The sequence below is a fragment of the Podarcis filfolensis genome, assembly GCF_964270895.1.
Source record: "Podarcis filfolensis genome assembly, chromosome: 6".
Classification (NCBI taxonomy): Eukaryota; Metazoa; Chordata; class Lepidosauria; order Squamata; family Lacertidae; genus Podarcis; species Podarcis filfolensis.
Window position 1 is genome coordinate 20,288,248 of NC_139609.1, and position 24,974 is coordinate 20,313,221.

Here is a 24,974-nt window from a genome sequence, read left to right on the forward strand (position 1 = left end):
AGTAAACCAATTTGATATATTTCTATGATAGAGTGGTACATAAATTTATTTTTATAAATAAATAACTACCAGCAGACTTTTGAAGTAGGGCTGACCTCAGCATTTAGCATCATTGGGCTGCTGCTGGAGTCGACCACTGATGCCTGCCCAGGCTCCCTCTCTATGGAAACAACCTCAGATATGCAGATGACACAACATTGATGGCAGAAAGTGAGGAGGAATTAAAGAACCTTTTAATGAGGGTGAAAGAGGAGAGCGCAAAATATGGTCTGGAGCTCAACATCAAAAAAACAAAAATCATGGCTTCTGGGCCCATCACCTCCTGGCAAATAGAAAGGGAAGAAATGGAGGCAGTGAGAAATTTTACTTTCTTGGGCTCCATGATCACTGCAGATGGTGACAGCAGCCAAGAAATTAAAAGACTCCTGCTTCTTGGGAGAAAAGCAATGACAAACCTAGACAGCATCTTAAAAAGCAGAGACATCACCTTGCCAACAAAGGTCTGTATAGTTAAAGCCATGGTTTTCCCAGTAGTGATGTATGGAAGTGAGAGCTGGACCATAAAGAAGGCTGATTGCCGAAGAATTGATGCTTTTGAATTATGGTGCTGGAGGAGACTTTTGAGAGTCCCATGGACTGCAAGAAGATCAAACCTATCCATTCTCAAGGAAATCAGCCCTGAGTGCTCACTGGAAGGACAGATTGTGAAGCTGAGGCTCCAGTACTTTGGCCACCTCATGAGAAGAGTAGGCTCCCTGGAAAAGACCCTGATGTTGGGAAAGATGGAAGGCACAAGGAGAAGGGGACGACAGAGGACGAGATGGCTGGACAGTGTTCTCGAAGCTACAAACATGAGTTTGACCAAACTGCGGGAGACAGTGAAAGACAGGAGGACCTGACGTGCTCTGGTCCATGGGGTCACGAAGAGGCGGACACGACTAAACGACTAAGCAACAACAACATCTAGACCTGCTCTCTGTGCAGTGCTAGGCAGCTAGGTGCAGCCACCATTTTAATCTCCAACACTACTCCTGATGCAACTCCGAGAACACTGCTGCTGCCCACTGGGATCCACCGATGAAGTGGCTCTCCAGGAAGCACTTTGCCCAAGGGCTCCCTGTATTGAAGGAAACGAAACTCAAAACATTACCTAATCTAGCCAATGATACTGATCATTGAATCAATTGCTGAATTGTAGAGTTGGAAGGGGCCCTGAGGATCATCTAGTCCAGCGGTTCTTGACCCAGATGTTGTTGGACTACAACTCCCATCATCCCTGAGCTCTGGCCTTGCTAGCTAGGGGTAATGGGAGTTGTAGTTCAACATCTGGGGATCCACAGGTTGAGAAACGCTGATCTAGTCCAACCCCTCTGCAATGCAGGAATCTCAACCAAAGCGTCCATGACAGATGGCCATCCAACCTCTGCTTTAAAATGTCCAGTGCAGGAATATGCAACTGTCTCATATGGGGATCAAACCTGTGACCCTGGCATTATCAGCACCATGCTCTAATCAACTGAGCTATCCAGTGCCTACGGAAAGGTTCTTGCATGCAGATTAACCCTGCTAAGATCGTAAAAGTTTACTTTATTGAGGAACAAGCACAACAGAGGAACCAGGCAGAGGGCCTTCTCGGTAGTGGCACCCGCCCTGTGGAACGCCCTCCCACCAGATGTCAAAGAGAAAAATGGCTACCAAACTTTTAGAAGACATCTGAAGGCAGCCCTGTTTAGGGAAGCTTTTAATGTTTAATCGGTTATTGTATTTTAGTGTTTTGTTGGAAGCCGCCCAGAGTGGCTGGGGAAACCCAGTCAGATGGGCGGGGTATAAATTATTATTATTATTATTATTATTATTATTATTATTATTATTATTATTACACCCAGCAGATCTACACTTTTAGTGTGGCTAAGCAAGAAGTCCAGCCAGCTCCACACATACATATCTGCATGTGCCTCCCCATCTCTCCCTACAGCTGCATTGGTCGCTTTCTCTCATTTACAAGTGTAACGTAAAAGATCAGGCCAAAAAGCGCTCTGTTCTCGCAGTAGCCATGGGATGCCTGCAAGCAGAACCTGAGCAGAATAGTACCCTCACCTGCAATTCCCAGCAACTGGTATGGAGATGCATCCTGGCTCTCCCCCTTAAGATTCTCAGTTGTTCAAAGGACATCCCTTGCTTGGATCTCACAGCAAGTGATTCACTCACTGCCAAGACTACTGTCGCTGGTCAGCCTGGGAAGAAATTGGTTAACTTTTGCCTATCTGGTCTCCAAAGGGATTGAGCCAGTAGCTTAAAAATTAGTTGCCAACCAAGACCTTAGAGACAATCTTGTTCAACACACTTTCTTCCACTGGGGATTTTCTTACACTATAATGAGAAGAAACTCAGGCTTTCAGCTCACCACATAAAGCTTTAGCTGCACCTGCATAATAGTACAAAAATATTTGGCCTTTTAACATTCTTATTGAGCTTACCATGTACCACTAAAAATAAATTGATTTGAATAGTAATGAAGATGGAAATAAAAATACATTCTCCAGTGCACAAATGTCTCTGCAAAAGTCAGATTTGAACTCATCTGCTCAGAAATTGATTGCAATCTCATAAAAACGAGAGGTTCTAACCTTTCAGGGGATGAGTAACGGAGCTAAAATCCCCCTAGGCTAATATCACGCAGAATTGATATTAAAGCCAAATTTTTAATTAAGAATACTCAGGTGAAGCATTTTTATGCTGCAATATATAGAAGGGGAGTTAGAGAAGTAAGACCAAGAAGATGGAAAAGAAGTCAGAAAAGAAACTATCATTCACTTTGAACAACAGCACGGACTGCTTGGTTTTAAAAGTTAAAGTTACAACTTTTTTGGTAAGCTGCTTAGAGATTTTAGTTACAATTAAGTGGCATACAAGCTCTCTTAAATAATATTAAAACAAAACATAAACCTTTAAAAATATTTACACAAAGTTTTGGTCCATTTCCAACTTACCCTGTATCATTATCAGCATTCTGCCTTGATTAGAACAAGTAAATAAATTGATGAAACAAACTGTATAACACTACAAGGGATGATTATTAGGTCATTGTGCGCCTGCATTAAGAATATTGCACAGTGAAGCTGGAGCAACTAAAATTAATCTGGTGACTGGATATATGCCTTGTGAACCCACACAGTGAATAGGGGAACAATTATTCAGACTCTCAAAATATAAAAAGCCAGAGTCGTTGGCCGAAGGTGATTAATCATACCAAGGAACTCACTGCCACTAGATGTTGCAATGTCATCTAACACAGAGAGCTTTTAAAGGGGAACGGATGGATACATGGAAGATCCTAATTGGCTCAGCCAGAGATGCAATCCAGTTTTCAGGCACTGAATACTTTGGAATCCCAGATAGATATTGTCACCATGGTCTGCCTGTGAAGCTCACAAAGAAATCTGTTTTTCCACTGCCAGACACTGTTTCATTAGAACAGCCATGGGTCAGTCAACTTTTTCAGCAGGGGGCTGGTCCACTGTTTCTCAGACCTTGTTCGCGGGCCGGACTATATTGGGGGGGGGGATGAACGAATTCCTATGCCCCACAAATAACCCAGAGATGCATTTTAAATAAACACGGATATTCTACTCATGTAAAAACATGCCGATTCCCGGACTGTCCGCGGACTGGATTGAGAAGGCGATTGGGCCGGATCCAGCCCCCGGGCCTTAGTTTGCCTACCCATGGAATAGACCACTGGTTGGGCCAGTCATAGCCTTCTTATAAGCTGCTTTCTTAGCATTCAAGAGCGAAAATGCTAACAACCATTTTAGTTTAGGCCCGCTTCTCTGATGGCCCTAGGAGGTCATTTCCAATTTGGGTTGCTTACAGACTGCCCTCTTTTAAACCAATCAGGTTGCTGATGCTAAAATCCAATAAAACAATGAATGTTAAACCTCACTCAGGGCAGAACACACTAGATTACTTTCCAGCCTATTCTAATTTATATACTCTTCAGGTAGCGTCCAAATATTTAAAGCAATTCTGCCCTTGATTCTGGTACTTTTTGAGCAAAGCACAAAGCAGTGCAGTGAAGTTATTAGACTGTGGAGTTATTAGTTCCACCTATAACTGCAAAGTTAGGCTGCAGCTAGTCTATCTTCTAAATGGGACAGAATGGGAAAGAAGAGAAATAACTATTGAAAAAGTCTTCTTCAAAAGCTCAGATAAACTTGTTTTCGCTCCTTACAAAAGCCTTGTGAATCTTCTTCTTCTAAAATTTTGTTTTTGTTCTCTGCTCAGCTCTTCATCCTGAAATACAACTGAACAGCTGGGAAGTAGTCATTTATATGAATTTGGAGCATACACTGATTGTGATAATGCAATCATTTGCCATTTTTGCAACCAGACTTACAATCTTTACTTCAAACATACTGAAGAAAAAATACTTTAAGCCACTCTAGCTTCTGGAAGTAAGTCTTTTCAGAAAACATTTCACTCTGATGTAATTTTAGTGACCAAGATCGAGCATGGAATCCCCAGTTCAAATCTTACTTCTGTATGTCACATGATACAAAAGTAAGTTTCTTTTGTTGTTTTATCGCTTTAATATTTTATAGGAACCACCTTGAGCGTTTTTAATGGAAAGGTGGGATATATTTTTGAATAAAAATATAACGCTGACCTAACCTTGAGGGTTGTTTTTAAAAAGTACAAGATACTATATGTGAAGCACTTTAAAAGCATTATTATTATTATTATTATTATTATTATTATTATTATTATTATATACAGACTAAAGCAAACTGGGTGGGATAGTAAGTACTACTTTAGGCATACCAAAAAAGCCTTGGAATAACTTTTTGCAGTAGACCCCCTTCCCATATCATGGATCAAAACAACTTTTAAAAAAATTCCCCAGTGTATTTGAGAAACAGAAGTCCAATATCTCTTGAGCATGTATAACCAGTTGCATCATTCTTGATTTGGGCATTAAACCTGTGCACACCAATCCAATGTAAGCATGCACCAAACAGCTGAAGCTGCAGACATGGAATCTCTTTCTAAGAACTAAGACCTCCAAAAGCTTTATGGTGGGTCTGGGGAAGCAAGTGAAACTGAATCTAGCTCTTCAACTCCCTGCCTTTTTCTGGGATTTTACATTTTAAAAGTAAGTTCTTTGTTGCTGGATCTGAGAAAGGTTGTACGTCCACTTCACCTAGTTGCACTTGCTTAAAGATCCAACTTAAGATTCAAATGAAGAACCCCACAATTTAGACCCCAACTTTCAACAGGTTCCCATGGAGCCAGAACTGATCTGGGTTTCTTCCCAACTAAGTCACTGTGTGAGCAGAGTAGCTTTTGCTCACACAACAGAATTTCCCCTCCCTCTCCTGCCCCTATACCAAATCTGCTCTGGGGTGCCCCCAAACCTCCAGAGCAGATTTGGGGTCGGTACAGGGAGTAGAAAAGGAAGTTTTGTTGTGTGGACAGAAGTTGGATTTAACCTGTCATTAATTCAAAATAACATCATCAAATAGAAAATTTCCAACCCAGACATCACAGAATACCCAAAAAAAATTAAATCTCAAAGTAACGAAAAGAGTGTTTTTATTGTTCACCTAAAGAAGTTTTACAATAAAAATACCTTTAAAAGCAAGCAAGTTATCCTTCTATTGTTCCAGCAATTTAGTTTAAAAACATTTTACGGAATTTTCTTAACAAAGCCAGAGGTGTAACTGGATAGATAATACAACATCTTCTTTCCTTAGATTTTTGTGAATAGCATTTTTAATTGGTCACAGTCTAAAGCAAACAATCCCAGAACATACACACTATCCAGTATACACAATATAAAAGAAAATAAAACCATAACCGCTGTGGAACAAAATACTTAAAAACCAAATTAAAAAACCCATAGTAGAACAACACAGTGGTTAAAGTACACTCCATCCCTTGATAAGTTGTGCTCTATGCCTAGATGGCAGGGAAAATTAACAGCACTATTTTGAAGAATGGAAAATACATAATCAAGTACATATCAAGTTTTAATAAGTGGGATTTAATTAATTATGCATTAGTAATAAATGTGGTGGTTCATTTGGTGAAATAGTGTTCAGGTTGATTTGGTGGGTAGGGGGAAGAGAAAACTGGTATGTTTTAACATTTTGTAACAATTTAAGAATTCATAGTTCTTTTAACACCATCTTCGTAACAGAAGTGTTTTACACTTGTACAATGTTAATTACTTTATTATACATGGAAGCCTGCAAAAGGCCAATTACACAATAAGACTGCAAACAACCACTGGTACTTTTCTGCCTTCAGAAAGTACGCAAGACAGAAACATCACCAAAAGTACATTTTTAAAAATCTGCGGAAACATCACCAAAATTACATTAAAAAAACTAATTAGGAAAAAAAATACATCTGCAAAAAAAAAGTGGTTCTGGGCAGTGCAACTGCTTTTCAGCAGTTTTTAAAATAGCCACTAAGTTTTCTATAGGTTTCCGTGGCTCCACAGGCTCTAATCAAGATTCACATATCATAAATAATGTACCACAAAATATACATGAATTTGAGCAACAATTCCTTGGAGATTCTGGTTACAATAAACCACGTACATATTGGTCACATGGTTCATACATTTAGGCCAACCTCATTGTTCTTCTACACATCATTTAGCCACATGTAATCTTAACCCCACCCCCACCCCCCAAAATACTCAAGACTGCATGTGGGCATGGCTGACTAAGCTAGTAGATCCCAATGCACTTTGGAGGACCTCTTTATGTACAACTGAGTATTTTTTTCTTATCGTATCTTCTAAGGAAACCTTTATGGCCTTCTAAAATAGGAGCATTCGCCTTTTAAAAATTGTTCAACTTTTGATGCCACAAGACATCGGAAAACACATAATAAGTTATGCAATCTTCTGGAATGTAAATCTTCTAAAATTCCAGCTGTTGAGCTAAAAGGAACTTGGAAAGGATCACAAACCATGGAGGGTGAGCTTGGCATTGAAAATGGATGAAGAAGGAAAAAGACCCAAGACACTAAACAGGAATATTTAAGTAGGGGGAAGAGAGGGATTGGTAGCCAATTGGGGATATTTTTTTTATTAAAAAAAACCCCGTATTTAATAAATAATGCATTCCCAAAAAGTATATAAATTAAGACTGCAATTTCAGATTGGGGTTCCAATGACATCAAAATGGCACTTTAAAACTCCTCTTGAGGATTATGCCGCTAAAATCTCTTTATAAAATCACAGCCTTCAGGGGAAAATGGGGTGGACATTATTGTTATTATTAAAGCTATCATTCCAGGCTTATACCAAGGATCTGAGACTATCCCACCAGTCTGGAATGAGTATCATCATCTAGAAGAAGAAATAAAGAAGTATGTTAACAACTATAACAAGCTGTAGGTAGCTAAGTTCTCAGAATTTTTGTATCACCCAGATATGAGACAGCAATTTCTGATGTCTTAAAATCCCTTTGTTAAATGGTGAAGTAGATTTGCCACTTATTTGTAAATTGGAAACTCCAATACACCAACAGTGCACAGAATCCCCTTGCTTCATTACATTTTCCTGAGAGTAAAGCAATTAAAATAAACCTTAATCCTAGGAACAAAGGTTTTTTGTGTGTTTTTTTCTTTCGTTTTTTCCCTTTTTTGCATTTTCAACTTTTTGGGCTATTCCCTGACAATCTAAATAGGTAAGTTTGATTGCTAAACACTGTCACATGAACAACAACAAAAAAGTGAAGTATCAAGTCTATTAATCTGATTTAAAAACCATAATACAAACTGATCTAAAATTACTTTAACAAAAGCTAAAAATGAAAAGTTGCATTGAAAGGGCGTGTTACATTATTTGTATTAGGATTGTGTAGAAACATTCCAATGGCAGTGTTATCAAAATAAAACTAATACATTAAGACCACCCCCAAGCCTAGTCATACTTGGAACTTTACCTATAACTTTGGCTAGTTGGGGTCTTTACTCTTGTACTACATGGCTCACTTACATCAGACATTATATTTGTATACCCTGAGAAATCTGACACTGAAGTCCTTACTCTATGGTCCACTTCCCCATTAGAGTTAGCAATGAAAGTCATTGGCACCCTGCTGCCCGTCTTAAACTGAGAACCAAATGCTTGTGCAAAGGTCTCTATCTGGTATGTTGCTCGATGCTCTAGGTCCTTCTGGGGATCTATCTGGTTAGCTAGTTCCTGAGAAGGAAGTGGAAAGCTTGATGAAGATTCTAGATTTTTTTGTTCCTTCTGGCTATTCAATTTTTGAGGTGTGGACTGATAGCCTGATGAAGTGTCTATGTTCTTCTGGGAGTCTATCAGATCATCTAGTTCTTGTGAAGGAGTCAACTGTTGATGTGTTGCTTCCAAAGCAGATAAATAAAAACCTGGCTGAGATCCAAGCAACATCCCAAAAGGAGGCTTTGACAATGCAGATGGCAACACTGAGGTAACAGATTGGCTGAAACCACACTCAAGTGGAGATGTAGTGTATATTTGTTTGTCTTGAAACAAAGTATGGTTATGAAGGCTTGAAGACAAACTTACAAATTGGAAACTGGGTCCAAAAGCAAAACCAGTGCTATTAGTTGTTCTTTCAAAAGCATGCTGGAGGTATTTTGAGTATTCTTGCAACATGTTTGCTTTGTCATTTGAAGCTGTTTGGGAGCTGGGGCTCAAGTTCTCCTCTTGAACCATCTCTGTATGTTCTCCTGAGGCATGTAAGTCCACACGCTGTTCAGTAATGCTGAAGGGATCTTCCTTCTGGCCTTCTGATTTGTGAGAGTACTGCTCTAAAAGACTTTGCAAGACTTCATCAGGAATGCCAGACTTATCGTGGCAAGATTTGATGTCAGCATTTAGAGATGATGAATCAATAAGAGATAACGGGGTTTCACTGTCCATAACACTCACACCTGCAGACTGTATTACAGACGGTTGGGAGGCCATATGCCCAACATTTATAGAAAAGGCACTGTTACTGCTGGCAGTTTGCAAGTATCTTCTTTTCTTTGAAAATTGCATGGCATCGTCATAATTGCTACTTATTTGACCTGGTTTACTATTTGCAGCTTGAAGGAGGCCAATAGCATCCACACTGGTATTTGCGACTATGCCAAGAGAGCCACTTGGTTTTCCAGACAACTGTTTTTGACCAAGAAGGTCTGGTAATGGTGACACAAAGTTAAGAAAACTCTTGTCTGTACCTTTCCTGTTTCCTTTTTTAAAGACTAATTTTGGCACCTTTTTCTGCAGTTCTTCTATCCCAGTGCCAATTAAGCCACCACTGGAAGACACTATAGGAATCTCCACCGCATAATTCTGCAAGGTCATATTAGATGCAATCTGAGAGTCAGATACTTTATGAGTAGGCTTATGCTCTTTGTTTTCAGTGGATACACATTTTGCTTTGCTTTTTCTCCTTGACGAACCTGTATTTCCCTGAGACAACATAGACAAGTTGCCCATGCTATGGTTTGATGGCCCAGGATCCATTCCAGCACCTGCTTTCCCTATGGCTTCTCCACATGTACGTCTGTGCTTCAACAGTCTATCAGTCCTTGAAAAATACTGCTGGCAGGTTTCACATTTGTATGGCTTTTCTCCGCTGTGCGTCCTCTTGTGCCTCTCCATGTGATACTTCTGGATGAACTTCATACTGCACTGGTCGCACCCAAACGGCTTCTCCCTGCTGTGGATCTTTTCGTGCCTCTGCAGCAAATACTTCTGAATGAAACCCATGTTGCACTGGCTACACTGGAAAGGCCTCTCGCCGGTATGGATAAGCACATGCCTGCGCAGGTGGTAGGAGCTCCTGAAAGCAGCGCTGCAGTGCTCACAGACATGAGGTTTCTGGCTAGGGGACAGCATGGCAGCTTCTCCATCTCCCGCCGCAAGGGGCTTGGACGAAACGCTCGGCTTCCTCTTGGCTTTGATTCCCTGAGATTCCGACTTTGGCCTCTTCATCTTCCTGGCCTGGGCGTCAAGCTTGGGCTCGTCCGAGCCACCAACACCCACCTCGCCGCCACCACCTCGGATGCCCAGCAGCAAGTCTCCTCTGTGGGGGTGATGGTGCAGGTGGTGGAAGAGGCTGAGGTCTTGGATCACGCTCTGGCTGGCCCCTTCCACTCCGCTTCCGCCGCCTACAAGGTTGGGGTGCCTCTCTTCCCCGGCTATCCCAAAGAGGCCCCCATAGTGGTGGTGGTGGTGATGGTGGTGGTGCTGTTGTTGCTGCTGCTGCTGCTGCTGCTCCTCTTCCTCCTGGTCGCTGGGCTTCTCCTGCTTGATATTCATGAGCGAGTGGAAGAAGCCCCAGGAGCCCCGCTGGGACGACGACGAGGAGGCCGTGAGAGGGAAGCCCCCCGCCGGCTCTTTCTTGAAAGTCATGCCCTGAGGGTGAGGAGGAGGAGGAGGCGGCGGCGGTGGGGCGGGGGGCTCGGCGGCAGTTACGGTGGTCGCGGTGGAAGAGGAGGAGGAGGAAGACGACGACGAGGCGGCGGACGAGGACGATGAGTTGGCGGACGAGGCGGAGGCCAAAGCCAGTCCGCAATGCTGCGGGGGCGCGGCTGGCCGGGTGAAGCTGGTGACGGGCGGCAGGCGGTGGTTGAACATGACCATGCTGGGGGGGAAGGTGGGCTCCATCGCCGCCCTCTTGGAGGAGGAGGAGGAAGAAGAGCCGCCGCCGCCGCCGCCTCCCAGGAAGCCGCTGCCGAGCTTCATGTCCCCCTCGGGGCCGGGAAAAAGGAGCAGCGGAGGAGGAAAGGAGGGCGAAGGCGACGAAGGGGAGGCGCGGCCCTCTGGGGCGGCTCTTGCCGCAAGACCCCGCTCGCTTTGCAGTCACTCACCCGGCTGGCCGGCTGGCCGGCCCGGCCCTCTCCTCTCTCTCCCTCGCCGCCGCTCCTCAGCGCCCGCTCGCCGCCCGGAGCATCCTTCTTCTTCTTCTTCTTCTCCTTCGCGTCCGCCGCTCGGCCCCACCCGGCCCAGCCTCGCCGCCTCCGCCGCCGCTTTCTCCGCCGCCTCCAGTTAAAAATATCGCCGTCTCCGCTCCACAATGGAATTAGCAGAGCCGCCCCCCCTCTCGCTGGAAAGGCCCCGCACTGCCCATGCGCCACGCGGGGCATGCCGGGAAAGATTGCCCAGTCAGGGTAGCAGCCGCGGCGGCGCCGGCGGTGGGGAAGGCGGGAAGGGCGCAGGCGCGAGTGGGACCCCCTTGCGTGTCTCTCTGCTTTGCGCTCCTTTCCCGCCCCCCCTCCCTCGCGCGCATTACCTCACGGTCGGGCCGCGTTTCCCGCCGGGCACCTACTCAGAAGAGGCACGGGGACCAGCCAGTGCCCCTCGCAGTCCCCCACCAGAATAAATAACAGTTGTTTCTCTGTGGGTCACAGTGGGGGTATCAATGGGCACGGGGCTGCGTAGATCCCATAAGCACAGTTTCAGCATCGTGTGTACGCGCGCACACGCGAGTTGACGCGTCTAGATAATACTGTACAGATTGGGGCAATGGGTCCACATTCGGGGGGGGGGACCTATTGGGTTCTGATCCCTGCCATGGTTAAAGTTAAGCCCCGCTGGTTTCAGTGGGACGTAAGTACACCCCACCCCCCAATAAAAGTGCGCGCCTGGTGCGATTTCAGCTCTGGATTTCAGCTATAAAGAATGAATGGCGGGGCGGGCGAACCAAATAGTGAGAAGGCGAACCTTTCGTCGCTCGCGGCTGTTTAGTAAGCCAGATATCGGCTTGAATGTTGAAAAGGCTGCCCGCGGGTTCAAGGGGATACCGGGAAATGCTTCCTGCCCGCAAGGCCAGAATGGAGCAATAGATCAGATAGCCAGTGGAAGTTGTGAAATCTCCCGCTTTCCGCTGCACCTGGTGGAAACCAAGGCGTTCCCTTAGTTCCCTGCCACTTAGGTTCTCCAAATCAAGTCTGCAAACACGCTTCTTTAAATAAAATATATGAGATGTGAAAATCCATAGTCAACAGATGAATTGCCTCCATCTTTTTCTTTGGAGACAACTGCATATAGCATGCCGTGTCCATTTTGAAAATTAAAACCCTTTAGCAAGATATGCCAGGTTCCCCCGCCCCCAGTGCATATGGCACAGTTGCATAGATAATGAAAATAGGGTTTAAAAGGGGGGGGGGGAATCTATAGGCTCCATTTCCAGCTGTTCTGCAGTTTTAAAACAGCAAGGCTGAAATCCTATGCTCACTGGCTTCTGAGTTGTTATGCATAGGGTTGCAATGTAAATTATTCTGGCTCAATCCTCAAATAGGGTTCACTGTTAATACAGTTTCACGGTGCCATTTCTTCCTATACAATAGATGGGAGTGGAGGCAAGTTGTGCAAATAATATGCTTATCCTTCTTCACTTTCAAATTAAACATCTGTAAAATTAGGGGAAATGGCAACAAAGTGACAACACAGATCTGAGGTAGGTATCAACAATCTTTACTAAAGGATACCAACTCCCAATGTTTCAAGCTTGAACATGTCACCAGGAAATCGTTAAAAACAATTTTAACACAATTATTTGATAGACCGAGAAGTATCTGTCTTCAGAATTATGAAAGTGCTTGAATTCTAAAGTGTTAAACACTCATCATACCACCAAATAGCTGTGTCAAAATTATTCCCAATTCATTTATGGGAGGGAGTACTTTTCATTATGAATTTTTAATGCTCAGTCTTTGTTGTTACTCTTAAGATAGACAGATGATAGATAGATAGATGTTCTAATCATCTGCACAGCCAAGCAAAACTCACGTGATTGCATTTTTCAGATCTTGAAATTTTATAGACAAAAGCATATGAAAGAATGTGGGGCATATGAAAGACTGTGTCAGATCTGATATTCAAAAAAATTGGATGTATATTCATTATGCTCAGATCACATATAAATATTTATATTACTCTTTCTGCACCATAGCCACAGGGTCAACATTTTCTGGTGTGATGCTCTGTATTTGTGGTCATTTTAATAAGTTTCTAGCCCTTATGGAGATATGGGATGGGGAGACATGGACACAGAATCCTGCCTTTCGGTATTCTGGCAGTTGAGTACAAAGCACGGGCATTACTCAAGCAACGAGACTTACGCTTCCTCTCTCGGTGAGACCCCAATATCTGCTCCAGAGGGACAACCATCTGAAGCAGATTTTTAGGGTGTACATGAGGCTACAGAAGAGAGGAGGGGAGGGAAAAGTTCTGTTGCACAAGCAGTCTACTTCAGTAGCAGAACAGCAGTGATGAAGTTTTTGATGTTATAAAACTGAATATAGTGTTATTAAATAGCCTGTAATCTATTAGGCTACTGGCTACCTGTATTTAGATTCTGGATATTTTGTATTCAGCATGTTCTGCACACCATCCCATGGAACCTTAGTCCCCCTCACAACATTTCTGACTATGGTTCAGGCACAGATATCTATATTTAATCACATTACTTATAAACAGGAAGGCTTGCCCCAAGGGAAGGAGAGAAGAAATAGAAACAGTTTGGTGAGAAGACACCATCTAGCAAATGGTGGTCCCCATCTCCCAAACTTCTGCAGAACCATTTTGCCCTTAACACAGGGTAGAAGCAGCAGAAACACAAAAATGTTTCTTTTCCCCATGTGTATTTTTTATTGCATAATTGTTATTGATACTTATTGTTCTTATAATTTAACGTAAGCCACTTTTGTGAGGTCTGCCTGGAACATAGTATATAAATACCTTCAATAAATAAAACTCTTCTGCACTGGCTTCTGTCATTAACCAGCAATGATATCAAAATTTAATCCAGAGATTCTAGTTCAAGTTGATAACACTGCTGGCTGCTAAATATGGTACATATAATAAACTTTTTGCACTTAAGTGTAATGGAATGTTCCCCTGTGCTTAAAGGAGTTGGTGTGGCCACTCCTGAAAAAAAGAATCTAGGTTGCTGGAGGTTCAACTGCATAAGCTCTTGAAACTTATTATCTTGACCCATTTCAGTCTGGGTTCCACCCATTTTAGGACCTAATCAGCTCTGGCCACCCTGATAGATTTTCTTCAGATGGATGGGGGAACGCAACCCTATTCATTCTCCTATTGAATGTCCTCCTGACTGCCTCTGAGTTGGTGATTAGGGGTAGTGGTTTCGCTCCTACTCCTGGCATCAGTTCATGAGAGTACTATTGAAAGACTGTGCCTCCTGACAATTTAACTACAGGGCACCAGAGCATGATTTTATTCCAAATGCTACTTAATAACTATATGAAGCTGCCAGGGTGGCACCAGAATGCTGATGATACCCAGCTCTGTTTCTCTGTATTGCTGTATCCAGATTAGGAGAGGTTTTGCATGCCTGGATATAGCCATGGGCTGGATGGTAGCTAATACATTGCTACTGAGTCCTGACAAGACCTTATGGATGGGTGGATCCCAGGTGTGGAACTGGGTTGTGAAAAGATGCACTCTCTCTGAAGGAGGAGGTGTGTAGTTTGGGGGATGCTTCTAGATCCACTGCTGCCACTACACGTCCAGGTGAATTTTACCAACTTTGGTTGGTGTGTCAACTGTTCCAGTTCCTGAACAGAGATATTCTTGCTGTGATTGTCCATACTATTGATAATCTCTCAATTAGACTACCATAACGTGCAGTTTGTGGGGTGTTCTCGTGCCCAGTTCAAAAGCTGTGCAAAGTCCAGCTGCTGTTATAGTTAGCAGGACACCCAGATTGACACATATTATACTGATGTTGAAAGAACTGCACTGGCAGCCCAGTGCAAGGTTTTGTGATTGACATTTAAAGCCCTAAAGAGCTTGGGACCAACATCCCCTGGTACAGACCAAGACAATCTTTGAGATCTTCCAAGGAGACCATGCTGGTTGTTCCATGAAAACACAGATGCAGGCATTCTCAGTAATAGTATCCACCCTCTGCAGTACCCCCTTCATGAAATTCATAAGAATACACTAATGACCTTTTAAAACCTCTTAAGTACATATTAATTTACCCAAACTTTCCTGGTCTCCAACTCTTTAGTTTGGGTTATTTTTATTTTTATATACTGGTTAGTTTTATTTGTGGTATTATACGGTTGCATTTTGTTTCTATCTCCTATTTAGGAAATTTTATTGAATGTTACATTTTTACTGTTTTAACGTAAACATCTTACAGATTTTTGTTATGCTGAGCAATGGTTGCAATTAAGCTTCTATGCATATATTAGTTGGGAGTAAGTCCTGTTGAATTCAGTGGAACTTACATTTGGCTGAAAGTTATTCCCCCCCCCCAAAAAAATCTACCAGCTTTAGTTAAATAACATTAGAAATAATTTAAATTTTTGATCCTAAAGATATCTAGGAGCTGAAAATGTGCAATCTTGAATCTATGCAATCTCTTATGCATTTCAAAAGTAACTTCTCCGGCTGATTAGCAATGAAAGGTTTAACTCTGCTCTTTTATCTGCAAACAGAGATGATCAAATCAACTTGCAGAAGGCTGTCTGCCATTCTCACAAAACAATGAAGGAGTAACAAAAAAAATCCCCAAGTCGATAGCATATGTAAAAAGCTACAAGTAATGTATCCTGCTGGATTTGCATGCTGATCAATGCTATTACTTTAGACTTTATGAAAATATAAATGACACCCCTACCCCCTTTTAAACAATATGAGAAACTCCATCTTTTACTGCATATAAACTGCAACCTGATTTGGGGAAGTTTTAACACTGTCAAGTGTAGCCAAGTGTTAAAGAGAGAGACTAGGAATTCAAAAACTTAAAAGCAGCAGTAAAATATTAGTCAATGTCTGTGAGAAATGAGTCTGTCCCTTTATTCAGGGTGTATGTGTTTAATGGTAAGCTGGGATGCATATAAGCTAGTCCAAGCATGAAGGGCAGTAGGACACTCGTATGGAAAGCCAACTTTGTCCCTCAGTTATCAAGATAAGAAACCTGTCATTTCTCTCATTCACTCTGTCAGCCTTGAGATACTCTAAGCAGACTTACCTCTGTGTTGTACACCCCATATATCAGGAAGATGAAGAGACCCTGTAAAATAAAATGGAGGGAAAAAGCTGTTAACTCTAATCATTTCAGCAGTAGAAATACCTGAAATAAACTTTCCTGGGAACAGACAAAAGAAGACACACTTCATCAAGGTCAATTTATTTTTCTATTTTTCAACATTATAAGCTGTACCTTGAGCATTTATTTGATAACGTGGGAGTGCATTGCCTACCATACCTGTACTGCTAAACTATTTGGCATAAAAGACATCCAAGACCTAGAATGTCAATTAGAATACTACATGTGATATCAAATTCATTATTAGTGCATACATTATAAAATATCAGACATGCTGGACTGGGGTTGTTTTAAAAACAACAATATACCTTTCGATTTTTAAATAGTTAGCAAATACATCATTGTAGCACTTCATTGCTGCATTTCAAAATAGATATAGGAGCAAGTAATATATATATATATATATATATATATATATATATATATATATATACACATATATATATATTCAAACTGTTCTTGACATTTTTGTGATGCATATTTCAGATATTCTAAAGCCAAAACTAGGATCCGATGTAGCCAGTTTTTCTATACAGTACAGGAATTCTCCCTGATCACACATTAAAGGCTTAACAGATTTTCTGGATTGACACATTTCACAGATGCAAAATATTTTACAAAATGGTTGCCTATCCATCAAGAAAAACTAGCATTCCCTAGAATAAACAGATAACAGGGCATTTCAAAATAAAAAGGAACATTAACTGAATTTATTTTGAGTCTTTGCCTAATAACTGCCCAATGCTCTTTCAGAATAAAGTCTTCAAGAAGTGTGAAACAGTGCTAAATTTAGCTAACCATAGGCATAGCATAATAATAGTTCTTAAAAATACTCAATCAGGTTATTCATCATTTCTCCTTAGGAATAATTTATGTATTTCAACCATGTGTCTTGGCAATTATTTTAACATTACTGGTTTTCATATACAGACTCTGAAATAAATACATGAAAAGATACTTGTTACAGATTAAGCAGCTCTCTTCCATTATATGACACTTTTATTTTCTTTGGTACGTATATCTGTGCCATCTGTAACACAACACTGCACACATTTTCTTTTCCTAAATATAAAAAAGAGACAGCCAGTAAAACACATTAAAAATCTCCATGAAGCAATTTCAAATTATTGCACTTTTTCTTTTTTGCAGTTGTCAGAATTTTGCAATTACTTCAAAATCAAGAGGAAATAATCCAAAGAATATTCTACAAAAGTGCATCTACTCTCAGGAAACACTGCAAAAGTTTAGACATTTGCAGAAAAGTGTACCTATTCAAATCTAACACTGTTATTTTGCACCTGCAGGCATAATTATAGCTGCATATTTAGCAAAAGCATATTCTGACAAAAGAACACAATGGTTATTTCTCATATACATTGTATTGTCACATCATCCATTTGTTCTTGTTGCTTCCTTCGAGCTCTGATTCTGCAAAAGCCAGCAAATTACACAAAAGATAATATAAATAATGCTGTGCATTGATTTCATGGATCTCAATGTGTTTAGCATCAAGGTGTTGAAAGGCTTACAGTGCAGTCCTTTACATGTTTACTAAGTTCCACCTAATTCACTGGGGCTTCCTCCCAAGTAAAGCTATGTAAAATTGCAACATTAAGCATCACTGCTGAATTAGTCTGTACTTCCCATTCATTTCAGAGTATGTTCCTTGTATAAGGGAAATTTCCAGTGAATTGTGTTGTCAGTGACAAAATTGCTTTTGCTTAGACGGCACTCCTAAACACATTTTCTAGGCAGTAAGCCTTGCCTTATGGAAACAGTGTGATGTATGTGTCAACATATATAGGACTAAACTCTTCAGCACTGAAGTTATAGCTAATTAAACACACACACACACACACACACACACACACACACACACACACTATAAACTTCATTCAGCCTTATGACTTTGAGCTTTTAATAGAAAGAATTACTCTATACTGAAGTTTTGCTTTAAGCATAGTTTGTATATTTCTGGTTAGACAGTAAGTCCACAATATTTTAGATATTGAATAGATCATTTGCTGTGGCTTAATACAGCTGTGTAGGCTTAATTCTGCTGCAACCAATGCAGGAGCAGGGGTGCAGTCATGGTATGATCATGTTCAATGAAAGTGATAATTCAGGCAGCAATCCTATGCATATTTAGGACTGGATATAAGTTCCATTGCACATAATGGGTCTGGCTTTCAGGTAAACATGAACTGAATTAAACCATTAATTTCATAAAAGTAAATTAAAGCTAGTTTAAGGGCAAGTCATACTGGCTACTTCAGATGCTGTACTAGAGACTCCTGTGCCTTTCAAAACTGCCCAGAAGGACAAATGCTATCAAATGCAATTTCTAACAATAATGCAGCCATTCAAAAAACTGTGAGCTATAGGCATATAGGAAGTTGGCATATACTGCGCTAGACCACTAGCCTATCGAGTTGACTATTTGCCTTACAGGGTTCCAGTCTGAGAGGCCTTTCTCAGCTCTGCTGAGAGATAGCAGGATTTGTACTTGGGGTGTTTCCCAGCTGAAGCATCTGAGTTCATTTGGGAATTTGCTTTTTAAAACCTGGAGATCCCATAATACAGGAACAAGGAACCTGTCAACCTCCAGATGATGTTGGACTACAACTCCCACCATCTCTGACCACTGACTATGCTTGCTGGAGTTGGAGTCCGGCATCCAGAATGCCACAAGTTCCCTGGCCTTGCTGTAGATTAGCAGCCGGTAGATATTGAGCTGTATTGATAGGGCAACTGGGTACCTAGAGGATCATAGCCCTCCAATGATCAGTTTCATTGATCCAATGGGTATTTCCACACAAGGCGCACCTTGTGCATTAGCTCAGACTTTCAACTAACTGGTCATTCCTGATTAGACCGAACATAACAATAGCTCTTAAAATGAGTTTATCTTCACTAAAGTAACATTACAAATTCTGCAATAGTTTGTAAGCTGCAGTTGTCAACTCTGTAAAATAGCTCAAACTATGTCAATATCTACGTTCAGCAGGAACTTTTAGGGAAAGTAATTACAGTTAAACCCCCTATATTTTGCAGTAACATCAAACCAGTTTCTTTGTTTGCAAGTGAAAGGAAAACTCACTTCAATACTATGTCACCTTGTAGGTTTACATGTTATACAGACACTTCATCCTTGATTATTTCTGTTCAAGCCTCTGCTTACACATCCTTAGATTTCTGGCAAAGCAATAGCTTTATAACCAGCTAGTTTATTTTATGCAGAAGTTTTAAAAACCTACTTGGGGAAAAAAACATAGTGACCAGTTCAGTGAGTTATTAATTCTTTGTGTTATGTGCCTCTTGCAAACCAATCCTTTGTGCATTTAGCTGAAAGTGCTGAGTTTAATAGGAATTACCATAATCCTGTGTGTGCACAGGACAGAAGGAACTACATAATATTTTGGCAAATGGAGGTTTCCAAAGCTGTAATAGCCAAGATAACGTAAGTAAAGACTCCAGTAGGGAGAGAATTGGTGCATTTTACTTTATTTAGAATATTTGTATAGCACTCTTTTTGCTATATATCCCAGGGTGGCAAACACTAGCAAATGTTGGGACACCCTCCCAAGATAAATCCTTAATTTCAACTCTCAGTGGCAAATTCCCCCTCCTAACAGATCCAGCAGCTAGAGCTAAATTAACTTTCAGTTTTGGAGTCCAAAAATCACGGAAGCAATTACAGTGGTACCTTAGTTTGCATAAGTTTTGGATTACAAACACGTCAAACCCAGAAGGGCGTGTCCCGGTTTGCAAACTTTTTTTGGATTACAACCCATTTTTTTTATTACAAACAAAAAAATTTTGGGAGGCCCCATTGATGAAAGCGTGCCTTGGGTTACCACCTGTTTTGGTTTATAAACAGACCTCCGGAACAGATTATGGTTGTAAACCAAGGTACCACTGTAATTAAAAATGGTCTCGAGGGCACTTGTGGGCAGTAGCAGATTTCATGAGACAGGGGGTACCTAACTTCCTGACCTCCCAATAGCTGAGTTCCTACTGCTTACCAGGGAAAGGCTGTTGAACTACAATGTCATTGGCAGGAGCATCAGATTGCACCACTACAGAAAATGTCCTGAATGTCATATTTATATAACAAATATTCAAGGGTTGCACCCAGGGAAAGGCCTCTTGAAGTGAACTTGATTCCTGACCTACCTGGGACCAAGCAGTCTCTAAGGTAACTTAGTCCTCAATCTTGTAGCTTAGTCTTTTCCAGGGAGTAAGCCCCAATGAACCCAGTGGGATTTACTTCTGAGTATTGCAGCCTAATTATACAATATTTGCACAGTAAATGCTATTGAATTCAGTGGGACTTACATTTGAGTAAACCTGAACAGGACTGCACCTGAACTCAAAAGCAAATAGAAAACCAATGGAGCTGACATACAATTGGAGTTATATGTTCAGATCTTCAAGCATCAAACAAAATCTAGACTACCACATGTAGCCTAAATACATTTATGTATTTGGTTTTATTTAGTACTAATAGATTTCTAAAACACCTTTCAGAACACTGCTGCCATCACAAGGCAGTGTACAAAATTCCTGAATAAATATACAAATAAATATATATTTAAAACGATATAAAATAATAAAACCACATTTTACCAATTAAAAATGAACAGTTCCACTTAATCCAGAGCACATCAATTAATGAATTGGCATGTTACACCAACTGCACCTTCCAGACTCTGTTCAAAGGCATTCAGTTGTTACAATAATCCAGTCTGGATGTAGCTGATGCATGGATGACTGAAGACAAGTCCACCCTCTGCAGGAAAGCCTAGAGGTAGTTTATCAGCCAAAACTGCAGACTGGTAACATTTCAGTCCAGCCCTCCAGATAACCTAACCTAACAGTTCCATATCTAAAAAGCACATTGCACAAGACAGAACCATGTCCGGTCCCAAAAGCCATGAGATAGAGCATCAGTCTCCAAGCACCACCTTCTGAGTTTAGTCTTGAAATAGGAACTGAGCCACAGATCAGTGGAACCATGTGTACCAATCCTAATGAGATTGTCAATACTCGGATGGTCTCAGTTGGCTCAGATGGTGGATACTAAAAAACCTCTGAAGACAAAGTGGAAGTACTGAGAACCTTGGGAGGAAGTGATCGTGTCCTCTTGGGTTTCATGATATAGAGGCAAGGGAAAGCTGAATTCCCAGTCAGCACACTGGGCTCCATTGAAAACGGCTTCTCCATGCGAACCAGGAAATGACCTTTCCAGACTATGGAATGACTCTTTTCCCCCTATATCTTCACTTGTGATCTCCTTGGTGACACGGATGCCATTAAGGCAGTTGAATGCACATGCATACTCTGTCTCCCTCCCTTCCACACCCTCCTCATGGCCCCGGGCTCTGGCAACCTATGCTATGCCACTGGTTAGCTGACAACAACAGTATATTCATTGTAGATTAAAAAGGCATTTTTAATCATAACTATCCTTTGCCAAGGTTTTCAGTGGCTGGGATATAAAAGAGCCCCTTGCACACAGTCAACATCTTCCTATGGATTTCTGAATGCTGTCCCTGATGCTGTATCAGAAGCTGCTTTGGAGGATTCTCATGACTTTCTGGTGGAGCAGCTCTTGGTCACAGTGGGTAACCTCCACTGTCAAAGATAGTATACTTCTGAATATCAATTGCTAGGAATCACAAGTGCGGCAGCTAGACTGATGACTGGAAGTGGCCGCCGGGACCACATAACACCGGTCCTGAGAGATCTGCATTGGCTCCCAGTACGTTTCCGAGCACAATTCAAAATTTTGGTGCTGACTTTTAAAGCCCTAAACAGCCTCAGTCCTGTATACCCGAAGGAGCGTCTCCACCCCCATCGTTCAGCCCGGACACTGAGATCCAGCGCCGAGGGCCTTTTGGTGGTTCCCTCATTGTGAGAAGTGAGGTTACAGGGAACCAGACAGAGGACCTTCTCGGTAGTGGCGCCCGGCCTGTGGAACGCCCTCCCTTCTGATGTGAAGGAAATAAGCAGCTATCTTATCTTTAAAAGACATCTGAAGGCAGCCCTGTTTAGGGAAATTTTTAATATTTAATGCTGTATTGTTTTTAACACTCGATTGGAAGCTGCCCAGAGTGGCTGTGGAATAATAAAATTATAATTATTATTATTATTATTATTATTATTATTATTATTATTATATTTGGGTCCTGCTTGTGGGTTTCCTATAGGTATCTAGTTGAATACAGTGAGAACAGGATACTGAACTAGATGGGCCTTTGGTGTGTTCTACTGAGGTGTTCTTATGTTATTAAGGAAGGTATAATGTGGGCAGTACTGGACACAACCCAACAGAAGCCAAGGCTATGTAGACACCCTTGAACTGAAGTCATTACATAGAAACTCTTATTCACATCAAGGAAATATGCTCCTAAGAAATGACTAGTGAATTGTGCTGTTGGTTCTAAACTATTTCCATGCTTCTGTTCTTTGAAATATCTTTAAAAATGTCATCTCAAAGGAGGAATTATTTTCTTGTCTAAAGTTTATTAGATATCCTCAAGAAGTTCACTTGAGCTGAGAAGCTGCAACAATATTTATTCTAATTGGTGCATTAATTGGCCAATCAGTTAAAAACGAGGCAGTTTAAGAGACTTGAAAGCCTCTTAGCTGTTGACAGCTATAACGTTAATGCTTACATTTTTCAATTACTAAAAATAAAACAGGAAGGAAACATACAAAATCAAGATTTCACCCTTAGCAAATAAACTATTGATATGAACAAATAAATACCACTTTAACATATGCATCCAATATTAACAACCCTAATAAAACTGTTTATTAGAGGAATAAGTTCCTACACTGAAAGATACTTACAGTTATATACGTATAGCATGGGGAGATAGACAAAGAAAGAGAATACTTCATACGAATGCACATTGAATTAATTGTGCTCATTTATTCCATAACAAGTGTATGGGCATGCTTTGCCTTAACATTTGTCAAATGGAATATTTTATTTTATTTTATTTAAATCCCTGCTTAGATTAGGAAAATACTTGTCACATTATTTACACAAATAATACAACTGAGATCATGGGGAATTATATCAAATGTTGTTTTTGATGAAGATATAAAACATTTTATCATTTCCGGACCAGGCACCGCACTCCAAGGTACATCTATCTATGGTGCAGTGGTAACAGGACTTCTAATACAGAGGCTCAACATAAATATTTATTCATTAAAAAATATATCTTCTACATTAAAAGTTTTCCATGTTAGATATTAATTTTGCTCCTCAAAGATGTTACTGAAAACCATAGTATATTGTGTTGAATTATAGCCAATGTCCACATGCATTGTTCCCTTAGACCTAAGACCCAAAACGTCACCGTACAGCAGCCCTAATAGTACTGTGCACGGCGACCTTCACATTCACTTACAGGATGCATGGTATAGATGCTGGGCTCCGAGGCAGGTGCCATGACACAGACATGGAAATCCCACCCCTAACACATCCATTTACTACAGTCACTTTCCAGGTACAGATGCTGGCCTGATCTCACCCCTTGCTGTTTTAGATGGTTTTATCATCTTCCTGATTTTGGTAATTATTACATGTTGGCTTATATTGCACAGTACTTTGGGCATTATATTGAAAAGCAAGATTAGAAAGCTCAATATAAGCAAACAACAAGTACCTTAGTGAGTAAAGGGATAAGGAGAAGATGGAGACATCTTTAATTCCTTCCCCTATCTCCCCGTCTATTATTCCTGCCATTTTGTCAGGGGCAGAGCAAAGTCAAGAGAGCTTTCCAGAAGGGTGGAACCCCTTTTTATATAAAGATTAATGTTTTCTTTTACTTTGCGATAAAAATCACATTTTTAACATAAATACTAGTTTTTTTAAAAAAGTAAACTAGTGCTTGATTATTATTTTTTAAGAGTGCAAAGGTGTTGTCAGGAGATGGGCATGGGTGATTTCACTTTTACAAGAACTGCAAATAATAACATCTTATCATCTCCCCCGCCCCACTCAATTCTTCTTCCCCAGCAGGCATATCTGCTTGACTGAAAAACAGAGCAGTCCAGGATTCCCCATTACAGCTCCATTTGATGGGCATTTAATATATTGCCTTTACTTAAAAGAGCTGAACTGCTCCTTCAAAATATTTAGACTAACCTTCTTTCTGGGTCTCACCTCTCAACTCAGAAGTAAATACAAGTATGCCCTGTATATAAAGAAGTGAAGTGCTAGAGCCTAGAGATGTGAAAAGTCCAGAAAAAATGAATTTATTTGCAGTAAACACATAGGCTTGTAGCCAATGCTAGTCCTTAGGTCCATTGGTTTCAATGAGTCTACTCTGAGTAGAACTTGGCTGGGATCCGTGTTAAATGGTTTGGAGATGTCCACCTTCCCTTCACACTTTGTGTCTTTACCACAGCAAACACAGTATGTACAAATAATACCACATGAAGTGTAAAAGTAGCTGCTATTCTTTGTTTCAGAGCCTTATTAGCACCCCTGCTCATACCCTACCATCTCCACTCCCTATTCCATTATTAAATATTCGAATTACCACAATAATTTAAATATAACTCACCAAGCAACTTATGGTAACAAAGCAAAATGGACAGCATCCAAGGTGTTCTGCAATTAAAAATTGAAACATCTGTGCATGAATGCTCTCCCAATTTTTTTCCGTGTGAAGACTCAACCACCTATCGGAACCAAAATGTGTAACTGGACCACTTTAATTACATTTGCAAATATGCATAATTTATTAATTGGAATGTTTTCCCACTCTATGCTGTAGGCTCCTTTGAGGTACAAATGACAACTTTAGGAGGGCAATTTAGCTTAGGGAAATTGTGTAGAGGGAAAGGGTTGAACAGTCCCTTACAAGC

The 24,974-nt window shown here is 41.0% G+C and overlaps 1 protein-coding gene and 1 long non-coding RNA gene across 2 annotated transcripts in view; both read right to left on the reverse strand.

The window, feature by feature from the left end:
- LOC310765451 overlaps positions 1 to 24,974 on the reverse strand; it is a 38,769-nt gene that overhangs the window by 8,985 nt on the left and 4,810 nt on the right. The window contains exon 2 of the long non-coding RNA XR_014549597.1: positions 16,005 to 16,046. This is a non-coding gene — a long non-coding RNA (uncharacterized lncRNA). The remainder of the gene's footprint in view (positions 1 to 16,004; positions 16,047 to 24,974) is intronic.
- On the reverse strand, positions 5,576 to 11,125 carry ZNF281 (zinc finger protein 281). Its single transcript, XM_083620050.1, has one exon. It carries the CDS (start codon positions 10,739 to 10,741, stop codon positions 7,958 to 7,960), a length of 2,784 nt encoding a protein of 927 aa, XP_083476176.1. The 5' UTR covers positions 10,742 to 11,125; the 3' UTR covers positions 5,576 to 7,957.

What these genes read in the sequence shown, in the direction of transcription:
- ZNF281 (XM_083620050.1), bottom strand. Translation starts at nt 10,741, where the DNA reads ATGAAGCTCGGCAGCGGCTTCCTGGGAGGCGGCGGCGGCGGCGGCTCT.